The sequence below is a fragment of the Poecilia reticulata genome, linkage group LG5, assembly GCF_000633615.1.
Source record: "Poecilia reticulata strain Guanapo linkage group LG5, Guppy_female_1.0+MT, whole genome shotgun sequence".
Lineage (NCBI taxonomy): Eukaryota > Metazoa > Chordata > Actinopteri > Cyprinodontiformes > Poeciliidae > Poecilia > Poecilia reticulata.
Genome location: NC_024335.1, coordinates 10,354,674 through 10,369,022, shown reverse-complemented (window position 1 = coordinate 10,369,022; position 14,349 = coordinate 10,354,674). Strand labels below are relative to the sequence as shown.

The 14,349-nt window shown below is 38.8% G+C and overlaps 3 protein-coding genes across 6 annotated transcripts in view; 1 reads left to right on the top strand and 2 right to left on the bottom strand.

Annotated features, from left to right (window-relative positions):
• Positions 1 to 6,389, top strand: part of cox14 (cytochrome c oxidase assembly factor COX14) — a 9,629-nt gene extending 3,240 nt beyond the window's left edge. The window contains exon 2 of one of the 2 annotated variants that reach the window (XM_008408906.2): positions 6,111 to 6,389. In XM_008408906.2, the coding sequence (XP_008407128.1) occupies positions 6,117 to 6,293 (177 nt within the window). In that variant the 5' untranslated portion in view covers positions 6,111 to 6,116 and the 3' untranslated portion in view covers positions 6,294 to 6,389. Of the gene's footprint in view, positions 1 to 6,106 lie in introns of both variants that reach the window. The other variant, XM_008408905.2, reaches the window with a different exon arrangement.
• Positions 52 to 14,349, bottom strand: part of cers5 (ceramide synthase 5) — a 29,232-nt gene continuing 14,934 nt past the window's right edge. For 2 of the 3 annotated variants that reach the window (XM_008408911.2, XM_008408908.2), the window contains 5 exons: positions 13,854 to 13,946; positions 11,405 to 11,533; positions 10,700 to 10,806; positions 9,768 to 9,924; positions 6,891 to 7,786 (listed from right to left, as the gene is read on the bottom strand). In XM_008408911.2, the coding sequence (XP_008407133.1) occupies positions 7,622 to 7,786; positions 9,768 to 9,924; positions 10,700 to 10,806; positions 11,405 to 11,533; positions 13,854 to 13,946 (651 nt within the window). In that variant the 3' untranslated portion in view covers positions 6,891 to 7,621. Of the gene's footprint in view, positions 195 to 6,890; positions 7,787 to 9,767; positions 9,925 to 10,699; positions 10,807 to 11,404; positions 11,534 to 13,853; positions 13,947 to 14,349 lie in introns of those variants that run through there. The other variant, XM_008408910.2, reaches the window with a different exon arrangement.
• bcdin3d (BCDIN3 domain containing) lies at positions 54 to 4,087 on the bottom strand. Its single transcript, XM_008408904.2, has 3 exons — positions 3,720 to 4,087; positions 2,483 to 3,046; positions 54 to 313 (listed from the first exon to the last, which is right to left on the bottom strand). Exons 1-2 carry the CDS (start codon positions 3,924 to 3,926, stop codon positions 2,513 to 2,515), a joined length of 741 nt encoding a protein of 246 aa, XP_008407126.1. The 5' UTR covers positions 3,927 to 4,087; the 3' UTR covers positions 54 to 313; positions 2,483 to 2,512.

Here is a 14,349-nt window from a genome sequence, read left to right as displayed (position 1 = left end):
TGTTACTCATCCAGCAGATTTTCTGCTTTTCAGAGCTGATAAAAGCCCAGCTGTAACACATGTTGATCTTTATTTGAGTGATGCCTGCTGTGGAATGGTGGCACTGTGAAAAATGTTGTAAATAAACCCTTCAGGATAAAAATAAGATCAGGCAGACGTAGCTCTATGGAGGCTGCAGGGGGCGCTGTGGGCTCCTCATCACCAGCTACTGTGGTTCTGAGTCCGGGTTCTGGTGCCTTCCGGCCTTCAGTTGGGCTGTCAGGTTCTTCTTCAGAGCTGCTCTCAATGTCGCTACGGACATCTTTACACACCTTTGGGACAGAAGGCAGAATCCAATATTAACACTAATATGAAAAATCATCACTGTGTCATGAATAGAAGTAGATCATTTGAGTTGCTTTTATGCAGAACAGCATCTACGTTTTTTTTTTTTAAGACTAAGCAATGGGACAAGAAGGTTGGTTCTGTTTTGGGGAATATTGTGACTTAATAAAGTTTAGAAAATTATACATTATTGTCTTTAGTCAGGATCCTTCAGAGTTGTAACACTGTTTGCTACAGGACATTCTTTGTCAGCATCTGTAGCAACTCTGAAGTAAATTTCATAATGATTTGCAACATTTAGTTTTCCTCTGGTATTATTTAAAAAAGTAATGAATTTAAAATTATGGAAGAAGTTTTTCAGTATATTTATCCACCTTCATAACTTTTTCCCAAAACTTGTTCAAATCTATTTTTCCTTTAGCTCAGATCTTGGTGTGACCCAGTCCTGAAACAACCCATTGTTGCTTTAATTGGACGCATGCTGTGGGGTTTTTGTCATGCTGAAAATTAAACTTCTCTTGATTGCCAGTTTTCCAGCAGAAATAATACGGTTTTGATCAACATTTACTTGTAATTAAAGCCGTTTTTCATTCCCTCCTCTTTAACTCCAAGGTTCCAGTTTCAGCTGAAGAAAACACGATGACCTCACCTCCGTGCTTCCTGGTGGGTAAGGTGTCTTCATCGTCTCTGTTTCACCAAATGTGTCTACGGCTTTAATTTCATCAGACTGCTTAGACTTTATTAAATGTAGCCACCTTATTTCTTTTTTAAATATCTTTATTATTGCACAGCAATACAATAAAATACCTTGTGTGAATATTTATCCATGTTGTGTTGCATTAATTGGTTGAGATGTTGCATGTTTTGGACACTTATTCCTTCTGGTTTTAAATGCTGTGCAACTTTGGCAACAATGTGTTATTTTTGACAACTGGGAGCAGCTAACCAGCATCTCAAAAGCTCAAATACCTGAACTACGATCCCAGAGGAGTTGAAAAGGAGACAAAGTTCAAATATGACGGCCAGACTGAGGCTTGAGGAGGAGCGGCAAAAGCAAAAGAGGTGGATTAGCATAGCATTCCTGATGGTGTCATCCTGGACGCTTTACCATTGAATGTCCTCTCCGGTGTCTGGGTTTTGTCTTCAGTCAGAGGTTTCCTCATATTTATTAAACGACTGGCTGCTACAGGAGATCCTTCCTGCCCGCAGCATCACCAACCACAATAACTCCTTAATGAAATTAGTTACATTTAATTTACCGTCGGGATGAACAAAGTAGTTTTGAAATAAATATTTTCTGTTCTTTTATTACCGTCATCATTATGTTCTATTTTTAACTAATACAGTTGAAATTATTTATACATTTCCCCTGCCAGATACTTCGGTAACACTTTATTTGAAGGGCTGTGAATAAGACTGATATGACACTGTCATAAACATGACATAACATGTCATGAACATGAAGAAGCCTTCATGAATATGAAGGTAAATTATTCGGTAAATTATGACACTTTTAATTCAGTTGACATTATTCAAAATGGCTTTGTTATGACAACTTGACATTAACTAATAAATCATTACTGATATAAATTTGTTATAAAAGCACTACTGATTGCACTTTAAAAATTAGGTAACTATGTTATTAAAGGTAAAGTTTAAACAGTAATAATTTCTTGGTTAATGTCAAGTTGTCATAAGACATTTTGAATAATGACAACTGAATTAAAAGTGTCATAATTTACCGAATGATGCTTTATGACAACGGTCCTAAATATTCATGAAGGCTTATTCATGTTCATGACAGGTGTTTATGACATGTTTATGACAGGTGAATAAGACTCAGTGTCATAACAGTCTTATTCACACCCCTTCAAATAAAGTGTTACCGATACTTCTTGATAATGAAATCAGCGTATAGTTTTGGAAGATGTGACAAAAAAACTTGAAGAGCAGGAATTTATTTGTAGTCAGTCAGAGTCACCTGATTGTAGTAATTCTGCATTGCTTCCTCCCGTCATAAAACGACATGGTACACTAATACCACTTTTCTTCATTGTTCCCCAATAAGATTGTTTTTCCTGTTAAATTACATAGAATATGTTGTGTTTAAGGCGGAAACTCTTAACCTTGGTTTTGCTTGTTTACGTCTCAAAGAACCGGGGTGTTAAAAGCCATAAATCCATAAAACTCATCTCCGTCTAAAAAGCAGCAGCTTCCGGTCCCATGCGGTGCTGCCGAAGCTCCGCATGAGCTCCATGCCGCAGTGTCTCTCCAAATGCTCCGTGGCGTGATCTGCAACGTCGCCACGGATCTTAAGGGTCTTAAAGTGATCGAAGTCCGAGCGGCCCAGCTTCCTGAGGCGGCGGGCTGCAGAGCGGTAACACTTCCAGGGCTGAGCCTCCAGCAGGAGGTGGCTGCTGATGGCGGCGAGGCGCGACAGCAGCTGCAGCAGGCCTGAGTCTCCATGGTTCAGGTGGACCCACATGGTGACGGCCAGGCACAGACACAGGTGGAAGTGGGAGCAGCTGTGCTGGCTGAGGAAGTCTTGCAGCTGGTTGGTTTCCTTGGTGATGTCCAGCTGGATGAAGGAGATGTTGCTGTGGAGAGGGTTGGTCTGCTCTGCACGCTCAACAAGAGTTTCATCCAAGTCAAACCCCAGAAGGTGAACTGTGCTCTCCCCTGGTTCCTGGACAAGATGCTTGTAGACGGCCACACTCAGGTCCTGGTGTTCACACAGGAGGAAATGAGTTATTGTTCAGACAATATCAAAAGGAGGCTTTCTTTTCTGCTTAAAATTTAGTTCACACCAGGGGTGTCCTAACTATTTGCCACATGGGCCAAAATCAATAAACAAAGAATGCAATGTTTTAATTAAACAAAGTGGGAAGGAATGTGTAAATTATTACAGATCCAAAACTTCAAAAAGAAATAGAAAAGAAACTTCTCACATGTTGATGTTAGAGACATTTATTTCCCGCTGCAGATGCTTTCTTTACAACAAATAAATAAGCATTCACTAAAGGAAATGAAAGAAATGTATTGCATTTTTTGGCACCAAAATGTTTAGTATTAATAAAGGAACTGAATCATTTATTCGCATTTTTATGTAATCTAATATTATATGGAATAAGCTTAAATCCCAAACGTTATTGGTCTATGATATGAAGCATGGTAGGGCATCGCAGTTGGTGACGATGGGGAAAGTCATCAATTTATGCAATAAAAAAATATACATTCAACTAGTCTACCTTTACACTACAGCAGCAAACACAAGTACACTAAAGTGACAAAGTAGAAACAGGAACTTAAAAAACGCAAAAACGTCACCGCACGTATAATTTAGTCAACCCAAGAAGTAAATAACAACACAAACAGGAAGTGTGTCACTTTCGTACCCCTGAGTTACACCCCACGTCCAGGATGAGCGTGGGCTCGTCCCCTCCGTCCCTGTAGCCTAAATCCTGCAGGAGCGTCGCTGGGATCAGACTCAAGCGGTTTTCCGGAGGGTTAAAGCTGTAATAGTTTATAAAGTTTCCGTAAGGAGCAGCACCAGGGTCGTTTACTGCATCGTCAGGGTCTTTAAGATTCGGACATGTTGCCATCGTAACGTGTGTGCTTGAGAAAAGATTCCGGGTGGAAATGTCGTAGATGGGTTCCACTAGTTTTTCTCTTTATTTTCACGCTTGCTGTGGGCTCGGCTATTTGAAGAAGTAAAGAAAACAGTCTGGGCCTCGTTTCTGAAGCTGCTGCCCCAGCGACCCGACCCCGGATGAAGCGGAAGAAAATCGATGGATGGATGGAAGAAAACAGCTAAAATATTCAGTTATATTTATGTTTCTTGTTAACACTATAAGTGAATGAGTGCAAAACACTTAAAACGACGCTTACAGTTTTAAAATATGATGTTTAATAGAGTTAGTTTCATTTAACACTTTTTAACTTTAATCAAAATTCAAATGCAAGATGTTTTATTTAGAAACTGAAATGTCCATTGCTTTAAATAGCCGAACTCGATTTTTCAATATCAATATAGATTGTAACGAACCCCAGGTTGTTTGGGGTTAATTGCTGTATTTGTTATATTCCCCTTTTTCACTTATTGCATTTACTTAGTTTTGTTTTGTATACTATATGACAGACTTCCGGTTTTTGACTCGATGCTTTTATTTTGGTAAGACTGCTACCTTTGGTAGAACGGCGGCTTAACAACAGAACTGAAGACAAATTGCAACAGCTTTAGCAACATTTATTTTATTTTTAGCGGCCCTATTTTTATAGAGGCACAAGGTATGTTTATTTGTCTATAAGGATATTTCTTTCAATGATCTTTCAGAATTGTAAATTTGCTGTATTATATATGAATACAGGTTTAGTTTTAAGTCAAAGTTGATATTTTAGTAGTGAACGTTATTTTAGTTCAAAAGTTACGGTTTGTAGCTTACTGTTTTTTGTTTGCACACACAGCTCTTACTGTGAAACTCAGGGTTTACTCCCAATAAACCGGTTCGGGTCTGCTACATAGCTAGTTGTATGCTTGTCATGACTATTTATGACCTCCAGACGGCCAATATTAAATATTAATTTAATATTAAATTGAAAATGAATGCAATATTTTTTTAGTCTTAGACCTTTTAATGATTAATGTGTTTTTGTTGGGTTGTATCTAGTTTTTCTTGTAAATATCTATTAATTTTCGCACTTTATTTGTTATATGTGATTAAACGTGTTATGTTATCAATTTTTCAGTTGAAAAAAATGTTAAGTTAAGAAAAATTAAACATGGGTTTGATAAGTATATCCAATCTTAACATTTTAATTCAAGGAGTTTTAAAATTCAAAATTCCAGTGACGTGGTTTTATTTTGAAAACCGGAGTTTGCACTTTACTCGATAGGTCTGCCTTGTTGATTTTTTTTTTCTTTTTTTTTTTGCCAGAAAATTGTAAATTACAACTTCTGCATATGTCTGATGTTATATACCGCATCAGACGTCCAGGTCATGTTGAAAAAGTGCTGAGGGAGAGGGAGTGAATCGCTTTCTGAGGGAAGGTTTTCAGTTAAATATCTCAATGGGTAGTGTAATTTGTTGTAAAGTGTACTTTGCATTAAATTATAATTTACAAAATCATGCAAAGTTGGCATTTTTAATGGACTTTTAATGCAAATTTGCATTAAAAGTGTCATTATTTACCGAATGACACTTCATGACAACAGTCATAAACACTCATAAAGACTCCTTTATGTTCATGACAGGTGATATGTCATGTTTATGACAATGTCATATCAGTCTTATTACTAAATATTTGTATATTTTTATCAGTTGGAACCACGGAGGATTAGTAGTAAACGCTTTAGTAGAAACAAATTTAATAAATTAACAAATTAGACTTGGAAAATGTTCAGATTAATTTTTATACTATGTATGTTATACAATATGATAAAATTATACAATATGATAAAATATTATAGTTTAATTACTGGAATGCTTTCTGCTATGGAGGGGTCCCAATATTTAGAGATTATTTATATAGTTACAAATATTTAAGCAGTTTTGTCTAAGCTTTTTGCCTCTTAACTAATCCACTTATCAATCTGTCATCTTTATTGAAAGATGACWGATTTKTTTGCTTTTCAGTCCAAGTTTTGTACTTTTATAAAACATAAATGCTTCCAGTATTTCCATATTAAAAAATATACTTGTAATTATCTTAAATRTCCAAACTTCAKCTTCTAAATGTACCAGTTGAGTTAAACCCAGCTGCTCCAACTTCTCCTCTCCTTCAGGATCATCACCATGGTGACGGCAAAGCGTCTGGCTGATATCGGTTACCGCGCTTTTTCCGCCTCAATGATGCTGCTGACGGCATACGSAGGCTACCTGTGTACGATGCGAGGAATGCGGTACTGGGAGAAGCAGAAACAGCTGAAACTGGCTGCAAAGAACCAGGACCCTGAAATTATGAAAGACTGACGTTTCCCATTCCTCTACGCCAGTGGTGTCAAACTCATTTTTATTTTGGGCCAAATCAAAAATCTGAATGTTCTTAAAGGGCCGGTTGCACCAGAATCTATTGATAAAACCAATAAAACTGTTAAACTATCAATAAATAGCTGTTCCTCCAGGATTTGTGATTATTTTAGTGTTTATTTTTGCAATCAAAATGACAGATTTTGTGGTGAATATTAAGAAATATTTGTAATCGTTAGTTTTTTTACAATATTTACGCTAATGTATGATGTTAAATGTGACTTTATCACTCGCCGTATCAGTTACGGATTCAATGTTTTTGACCAATTTTGAGAAAATTAGCAGTAAAATCAGGAAAAAATGTGTTGATTTTGTGTGATTTTTGCAGATTTGTGAAAAACTGGAAGGACTTATTGATGTAATTTGGAGTCCAGAGGGCCACATAAAAAGCTACGGCGGGCCAGATTTGGCCCCCGGGCCTTGAGTTTGACACCTGTCCTCTACGCCGTCTCAGTGGKGAAGAGAAGGATTCCTCCCCGAATGTTTGTCTGTTCCCACACAGATTTTGTTTTTCTTTTGTTGTATAAAACTGAACCAAACAATGGTAGAGAATATATTTTTGCCTTTGTCACATCTGCAGAGCATAATTTATAGTTTGTATTGCATAAAAATGACAATTTCTCACAGTTCTGCATTAAAAGAGACATCGTCAAACAACAGAATATATTTGAAAATACATTTTTACAAAGCACTCAAGTAATCTTTTTCATGGTCCACATTCCTGGATTTACCGGCTGTGAAAATCTCATACACGATTGGTCTTGGAAGAAGTAGTAAAAACAKTAAAATAGGTTACAAAGTAGCCAGACATTGCTGAAAAGTAAGTCCACATCATTTTGCATAACTGCCAACTTCCTGTTACTCATCCAGCAGRTTTTCTGCTTTTCAGAGCTGATAAAAGCCCAGCTGTAACACATGTTGATCTTTATTTGAGTGATGCCTGCTGTGGAAAGGTGGCACTGTGAAAAATGTTGTAAATAAACCCTTCAGGATAAAAAATAACTCAGTTCCTCTGACCAATAAAACTGGGAGAGAACATTCAAACTAACCAATCTCTGCAGTCAAACTCATTAATCCCACCGCCTGGAAAAATAAGGTTACGCAAATCACATGATCCGATTTCCGCACAACGCTGTCAGTGTCTGCACATCCATCCATCCACCGATTCACAAATCTGTGCGCTGTCAGTGTTAATATAAAGTGGGAGAGAGCCCCGCAGGTCAGGCAGACGTAGCTCTATGGAGGCTGCAGGGGGCGCTGTGGGCTCCTCGTCACCAGCTACTGTGGTTCTGAGTCCGGGTTCTGGCTGCCGCACAATGGCCGTTGGTGCCGTTTTCTCCCTTCGGTGTGTGAGTGGAGGCCTTCCGGCCTTCGGTTGGGCTGTCAGGTTCTTCTTCAGAGCTGCTCTCAATGTCGCTCCGGACATCTTTACACACCTTTGGGACAGAAGGCAGAATCCAATATTAACACCAATATGAAGTATTACTACAATGTAAGTTTTCCTGCTGGTAGCTGCTTGTCTGACTTATTAATTTATTTGCTGCATTAAGTTTTACTAAAAAAGCATAACAGCAGTGGCACCCCCCCCCCCCCCAAAAACATTTTGGCCACCCCAGAGAATCATATTATAAATAATAATACATTTATAGAATTGCAAATAAATGTATAAAGTTCCAAAAAGTAAATGTATAATTTCTATTTTTTTAAAAAAGGATAATTTATAATTTAGAAATATATTTATCGATGTGCCCGGTAAAAAGACTTCTTGGTTGAACTGCTCGCAACACCCTTAATTGCCACAAGGGGGTGTTGTCGGACAATTTCAACAACACACTCCTGACTAATTGAAAACATACCTGACGTTCATGACACCAAAACCACATTACTCATCATTTTACAACTCTCCTCCCACTGCAAGCGACACTACAGCCACACTTAATCTTGTTGGAACAAACAGGACAGATGAGATTAAGATCTGGGAGAAAGTGCAGGGAAAGTGGATGGAAACTTACAGCCAAACACAGAGAGATGGCAAAGTTGTCAAGCAGACAGAGCAGATGTAGAGAAGTGAGAGAGCAGCGGAGTGGGGGGGGTGTCACTGGACAAAGATAGAGAGAAAGACGGGATCTCCCACTCTGATTCTGGAGAGGGGGGGGGATCATCTGCAGGGAGAACGAGACGAGAGTCAGGGGCAGATGGGAAAATACCGAGAGAGGGGGAGGCTACAAATCTATCACCAAAAATAGCAATCAGCTGGCAGTGGGGCTTTTATCCGTTCATCTGTGATACAGTTAGAGGAGCAAACATTTTCTGCAAAACACTTCATGTCAAATACAGTGAAGTGAAACTAACAGTTGGTGACAAGTCAGAACATAAGTACTGAGTTTAGAGCAGGGGTCTGCAACATCCACAATCTAAAGAGCCATTTTGTTCTCTAAACCACCCAGTGCAGCAAATGTCACATGATTTTGAAAAACTTATTTAGATAAATATCTACAATAGGAAACTTATCATTTTTGAAGCTTTGTTTTCTTTTTCAGGCTTTCTGCAAGTTTTACCAACTCCAATAAGACTTTTTAAGAACATTTGAATGGGATTTAAGACCAGTATTACAATAGAAATGTACAAAAAGTAATGGACGTTAAAAACCTAGCTATCAATTAGCAGCTAGCTAGCGCTGAGTTGAGTCACAGAAAGCAGAAAAGTTGTTGGCGCATGACTCAGAGTTTTGCGTAACAATAAGATCCGCAAGAAAAAACAAAACTAGATGGAATGAGATTCAATAGTCCTGCCACAAAACAATTAAGACCTGTGATTAAGATATTTAAGGCCAACTTATTGTTTTTCAATTAATTTAAGACATTTTAAGACCTTACTTTTAAATACGTGAATTTAAGACTTCAAGAATGTGCGGAGACCCTGTTTTTCTGTTTTCATCGTTGAAAATAAAGATAAACATAAAATTTAGCAAAAGGAGGATGGATCACTTTTTCCTGTGGGACAAAAATGATGTAAGAAATAATAAAAAACAAAACAAATTCCAACCCAATGATAAAAAAAGATATAAAAGCATATTACCAATACGTTTAGTGTTAGTCTTTGTGGAATATTGTAGGAATAAACTGAAAAACAGTTAAAAACCCAAGTTTGTTATATCAAAATTTAGAAACAATAGATGATTAATTTTAATTTTTAGCCAAAGTTATCAAGAGACATTTTGGAAGGTCCACTTGTGTCCCCAGAGCCGTAGGTTGTAGACCCCTGGTCTGGACCAAATCCATTTAAGGCCAACAGATGTCACCAACCTTCTGGTTACTCAGATTTTCATAACAAAGCCACAAAAATCTGCTTTTGCTTTGGATTTGACAAACAGCAGAAAAAAAACAATCAAATTCAAACTTTTGAAACTGATCTCACCTTTCCTCGCATAATAGCTTTGAAAGCTATGCGGAATATGAGGTAAGCCCAGAAGACGTGCATCACTTGGAGCAGAAGCAGCAAGACATTGAAGACCCACCAGGATGGGTAGGGTCCAACGATGGCCCAACTCTCAAACATAGTCGAGTTCAGGATCCTGGAAACCCAGAAAGACAATCCATTATACAGAAAAAGAACACCTAGCAAAGACAGACCCGTCTCCCCCCCGGAAAGGCTTGGATTTCAGTCCAGGTAGCTTCACCACTCATTCATTCACACCAAGACACTGAATATAGCTGCTCAGGTTACTTCTGCCAATGACAGGTTCCCTATTGTTGGACTCTGTGGAGGCAGAGCTGCAACTTTTAGTGCTCTGTCGAGGAAACGCAATCATCTAAAAAGCCTTTGTAGCTAAAGGTCAACCCGACTCTAAGCGTGTTTTAACACGGTAGACTTATTTCAAAAGGGGACCAAAGTTGCAGTATTTGTTAAAGTTTCAGCAGGTGCGGTTCACCCCCCTCGCCTGTGGGGGCGCTGCACCAAGAACTGCTGAAGAAAACATGAGTTCAACATCCTGCAAAAAATCCTAATGAGTGTTGTCATATTTTAGAGGGCAGGATTTCTGGATTTCTCATTCACACCTCCTCAAACAAGGTGGACTTTCTAGCCCAATGGACTGGAGTTCGGTTAAAGTGGACTAAAGGCTGAGGCTGGTGTGAACGCAGCCTCAGAGCTCTGACCAACAAATTCAATGATGTGTTGTTTAAATTTTATCGTTCCTTGAAATCCAAAGGCTCAAAACCAAACAAAAAATCTCCAAAAATGGTTTCCTGAAAAGTGTTTCATGTTCTTGTGAAACTCCAAACCATATTTCACGAATGTGTCACTAAAACCAAACCAAATATTAAGTTTGAGTGGCTAAAAATACTCACCATACTGGAAATATAACAAGCCGTGTGATAAAGAACACCACACTGAACACAATGAAGAGGGAGTCACACACCCGCTGGTATTTGGTGTAGTTTGCCATCTTGGCTGCCTGTTGGAGAACAAAGACAACAGAAATCAAACATTATGATAAGATGCTAAGGAATGTTTGCTCCAAATACGAAAGGTTTTACAAATATGCAGTCAGGGTGAATTCCAGTCGAGACAAAAACAACTCAGAACTCATCGTTATTGGAAGCTGAAAAGTACCCGACACCACATACAAAAATATCTAAAACAAACAAACAAACTTTGGTCCATCTACCAAAATAATATTATTGTGCAACTTGTGGTTTCTTCAAATGCAACTTTGTAAATGCGCAGTAATTTGTTGCTTCTATTCCTTTTTTTCTGGCAGATGTTTATGCAAACATGCAGGAAATGTTTCAGGACTCCAGAGGGTTGAAGTGTCTCATTTTTCCCATGACATTCACACGCGTCATGTGCTCGATCACATTATCACACAAAAGAAACCACTTACAGTGAGCTCCATAGGTAAATGAAAAAACAAAAGCAATATTTTTACCACATGTAGTTGCTAGAACTACACATATGATGCTTATTCCTGATGAGATGTAAAATGAAGCACAGCAGAGATAATTATTTATCATCTCAGGAGTGTTTCCAGATTGTTTATGATCATTACTGACCTCCAGCAGGAAGTCGGCGGCATCGTGGACACACAGCACCAGGCTCCCCACGCGAGCCATGTTGTTGGCGTAAGAAAAGCTAATGAGGCTCACTGTTGCTAGGTGATGGATGAACATGATGAGGAAGTCCTGAGAATAAAACAGGGAGGAGACGGTGATCAGTGTTCAGGGTCACAGAACACACACACACACACACATTTATATATCTAAAATGTGTTTATACATATAGCTGCCGACTGCAGCTGTATGTGAGAGAAACCCAAAAGAACTGGTGCAGAATTACTGAATCACAAGACAAACCAAAAGTAGGTTAATTTTCTGACTGACTGACCTCAAACCAGAGAGGATAGAGAGGATGTGTTGAGGTTGGGGGATTTCTTTAATGCTCCACATACATGACAGAGTGTTGCCCTTTGAACTGATGGTGGATGGCTTCAAAATTTAAATTTAGATTTAAATATTAATGGTGTTATCAACTATTACCATTTGATCTAAAGGCATCTTTATAGAGACTAAGAAACAGATATTTACAAAAATATGGAACAAAAGAACAAAACCAGTTAATAGTGAAATTAAAGAAATACATAGTTGGATAATATTTTGGGGCTGCACAGTGGCGCAGTTGGTAAAGCTGTTGCCTTGCAGAAGGTTCTGGGTTTGATTCCCGGCCCCGGTCTTTCTGCATGGAGTTTGCATGTTCTCCCTGTGCATGCATGGGCTTTCCCCGGGTACTCCGGTTTCCTCCCACAGTCCAAAAACATGACTGTCAGGTTAATTGGCCTCTCCAAATTGTCCCTAGGTATGAGTGTGTGTGTGCATGGTTGTTTGTCCTGTGTGTCTCTGTGTTGCCCTGTGACAGACTGGCGACCTGTCCAGGGTGACCCCGCCTCTCGCCCGGAACGTTAGCTGGAGAGGAACAAACCCGACCCCACTGAGGGACAAGGGTGCAAAAAAATGGATGGATAATATTTTGAATAAAAATTGTTCTCATCTTTGGTAAAGTGGTTAAAAACTGTTTAAAGTATGAATGTCTTCATCACATTTAGGGGTGCACCGATCACAGTTTCCAGCCAATCACTGATCTTTAAAAAGCCTGATCTGCTAATCGAGATTTTTTTTGTCTGAAAAATTTCCAAGTTGGTAAAAATGAGGTGATTATTGTTCACCACAAGACATGCAGACAGACGTGACCTGGTCTGACAGTCATCTTCTCACAGCAGAGCAAAGTAGGACAGTGGCTGATTTTCAGACCTTAACAGATGTTCATTCATTTTGGTTTCACATCCAACAAATATCGACCAATAACCCAGATTTAAGAGGCCAGGCGATTTTTTTGTGTTTATTCTTGTTGTTAATTTATATTGTTTTATTATTTATTTATTTATCCATTTTTGTTTTTATCTCCTTGTAACTGTTCACCACTACATAAAGAAATAAAGTTATCATTATTGTTGTTATGACTAAGATCGGTGATCAGTCACAAAACAGCAACCAATGCATCCATTGTTCACATCTTTTGTAAAGTGACTAAAAAATGTTTACAAATGTCTTCATCACAATCATTTCAAAGACAGAGAGGAGAAAGGTACAACTTAATGTGATTAAATGTTATTTTTAGACTCGTGCCTCTGACAAAACAGCTGAGTAATCGTGTTATTACACCCACAAGCAGTGACTTAAGAGCACGGCCTAAACAAAGGACGCACATTTTGGAAGTTTAGGCAAGCAATCCTACACAAAACTAAGAAACAATACTAGAAATATAACACCCATAATTACCTGGAGTTGGTAAGATACTCGTATCAGAATCATTTTGCATGGGAATAAATCTTAGTTTAAATATCTACACATCAAATTTATGATTTCAACAAACATTAAACAAATAGTGAAGAGGGGATTTTAGAATTTCCCACAGCAATAAAGGATGTGGACATAAAAATAAACATCTAATCAAGAAACTCCCTCAGCAGATGTTGTAGCTGCTGCTTCCTCTGAGCATCCAGTAGCAAACGAGAGTTACATCAGCAAATAAAACCAAGCTAAACAAAATTACAATTCAAGAATCTGCTGCAGAAAACATCTAGAGCTCTGGCATTCGGAGGAATTTCTGCAATTCTAACAGTCAGGCCTGCTCCATCCTGCAATCACATGACGCGTTGAAAACACACAGCATTCACAGACTGAGCGCTGCGCGTCTCACCACGCCCCACATGTGACCTCACATCTAAAGCTAACCTCACACACAAACTATAAAACACACTTTGAAGTCTCCCAGTACACCATAATGCTAGCATATACAGCTGAAGGGGGGAAAAGTGCACTCTTTTCTCTGCGCCTGCTAAATGAGGAACAATAGACTTACTGACAAATGTCTAACAGGGAGTGGCCCTGGAGAGGATCTTCTGCTGTCTGACCTGACAGGCAGATACTCAACCTGAGTTACACTCACCTTCCGTTTTATGTCCGTGAACTGGGAAAACATGAGTGACCAGTAGAAAGCCAGCTCAGTCACATAGTAGTGATAAAGGCCTGGAGTCATGACCTGGAGAGAGAGAGAGAGAGAGCAGAGGTCAGAGAGTTGATCTGAAAGCAGCTTCAGCTGGTTTTACTGGGTTCTGCAGGAAAACAAACTACACTCAATGCACCTTTTTTATTTAGTAAAATCACAAAAACAGTCGGGGATAAATGCTTAAAAATATATAGAGGATAATCTGACAATTCCTTTAAAACTTCTACGTCTGTAATAGAACCTGCAGCAGTTTCCTGGTTTTACTCCCTAAAAACATTTTATTCCCTAAAGCAAATTCGGCCTACTGTAGCATTATATAATAACTAGATCAGTGGTTCTTAACCTGGGTTCGATCGAACCCCAGGGGTTCGGTGAGTCGGTCTCAGGGGTTCGGCGGAGCCTCTGCGGCGGAGGTAAAGACACACTTGTGTAAAGT

Coding starts and splice junctions, on each gene's coding strand:
- bcdin3d (XM_008408904.2), bottom strand. CDS start 3,926: ATGGCAACATGTCCGAATCTTAAAGACCCTGACGATGCAGTAAACGAC. Junction 3,047..3,719: donor ACGTGGGGTGTAACTCAGGG/GTACGAAAGTGA, acceptor TGTGAACACCAG/GACCTGAGTGTGGCCGTCTA.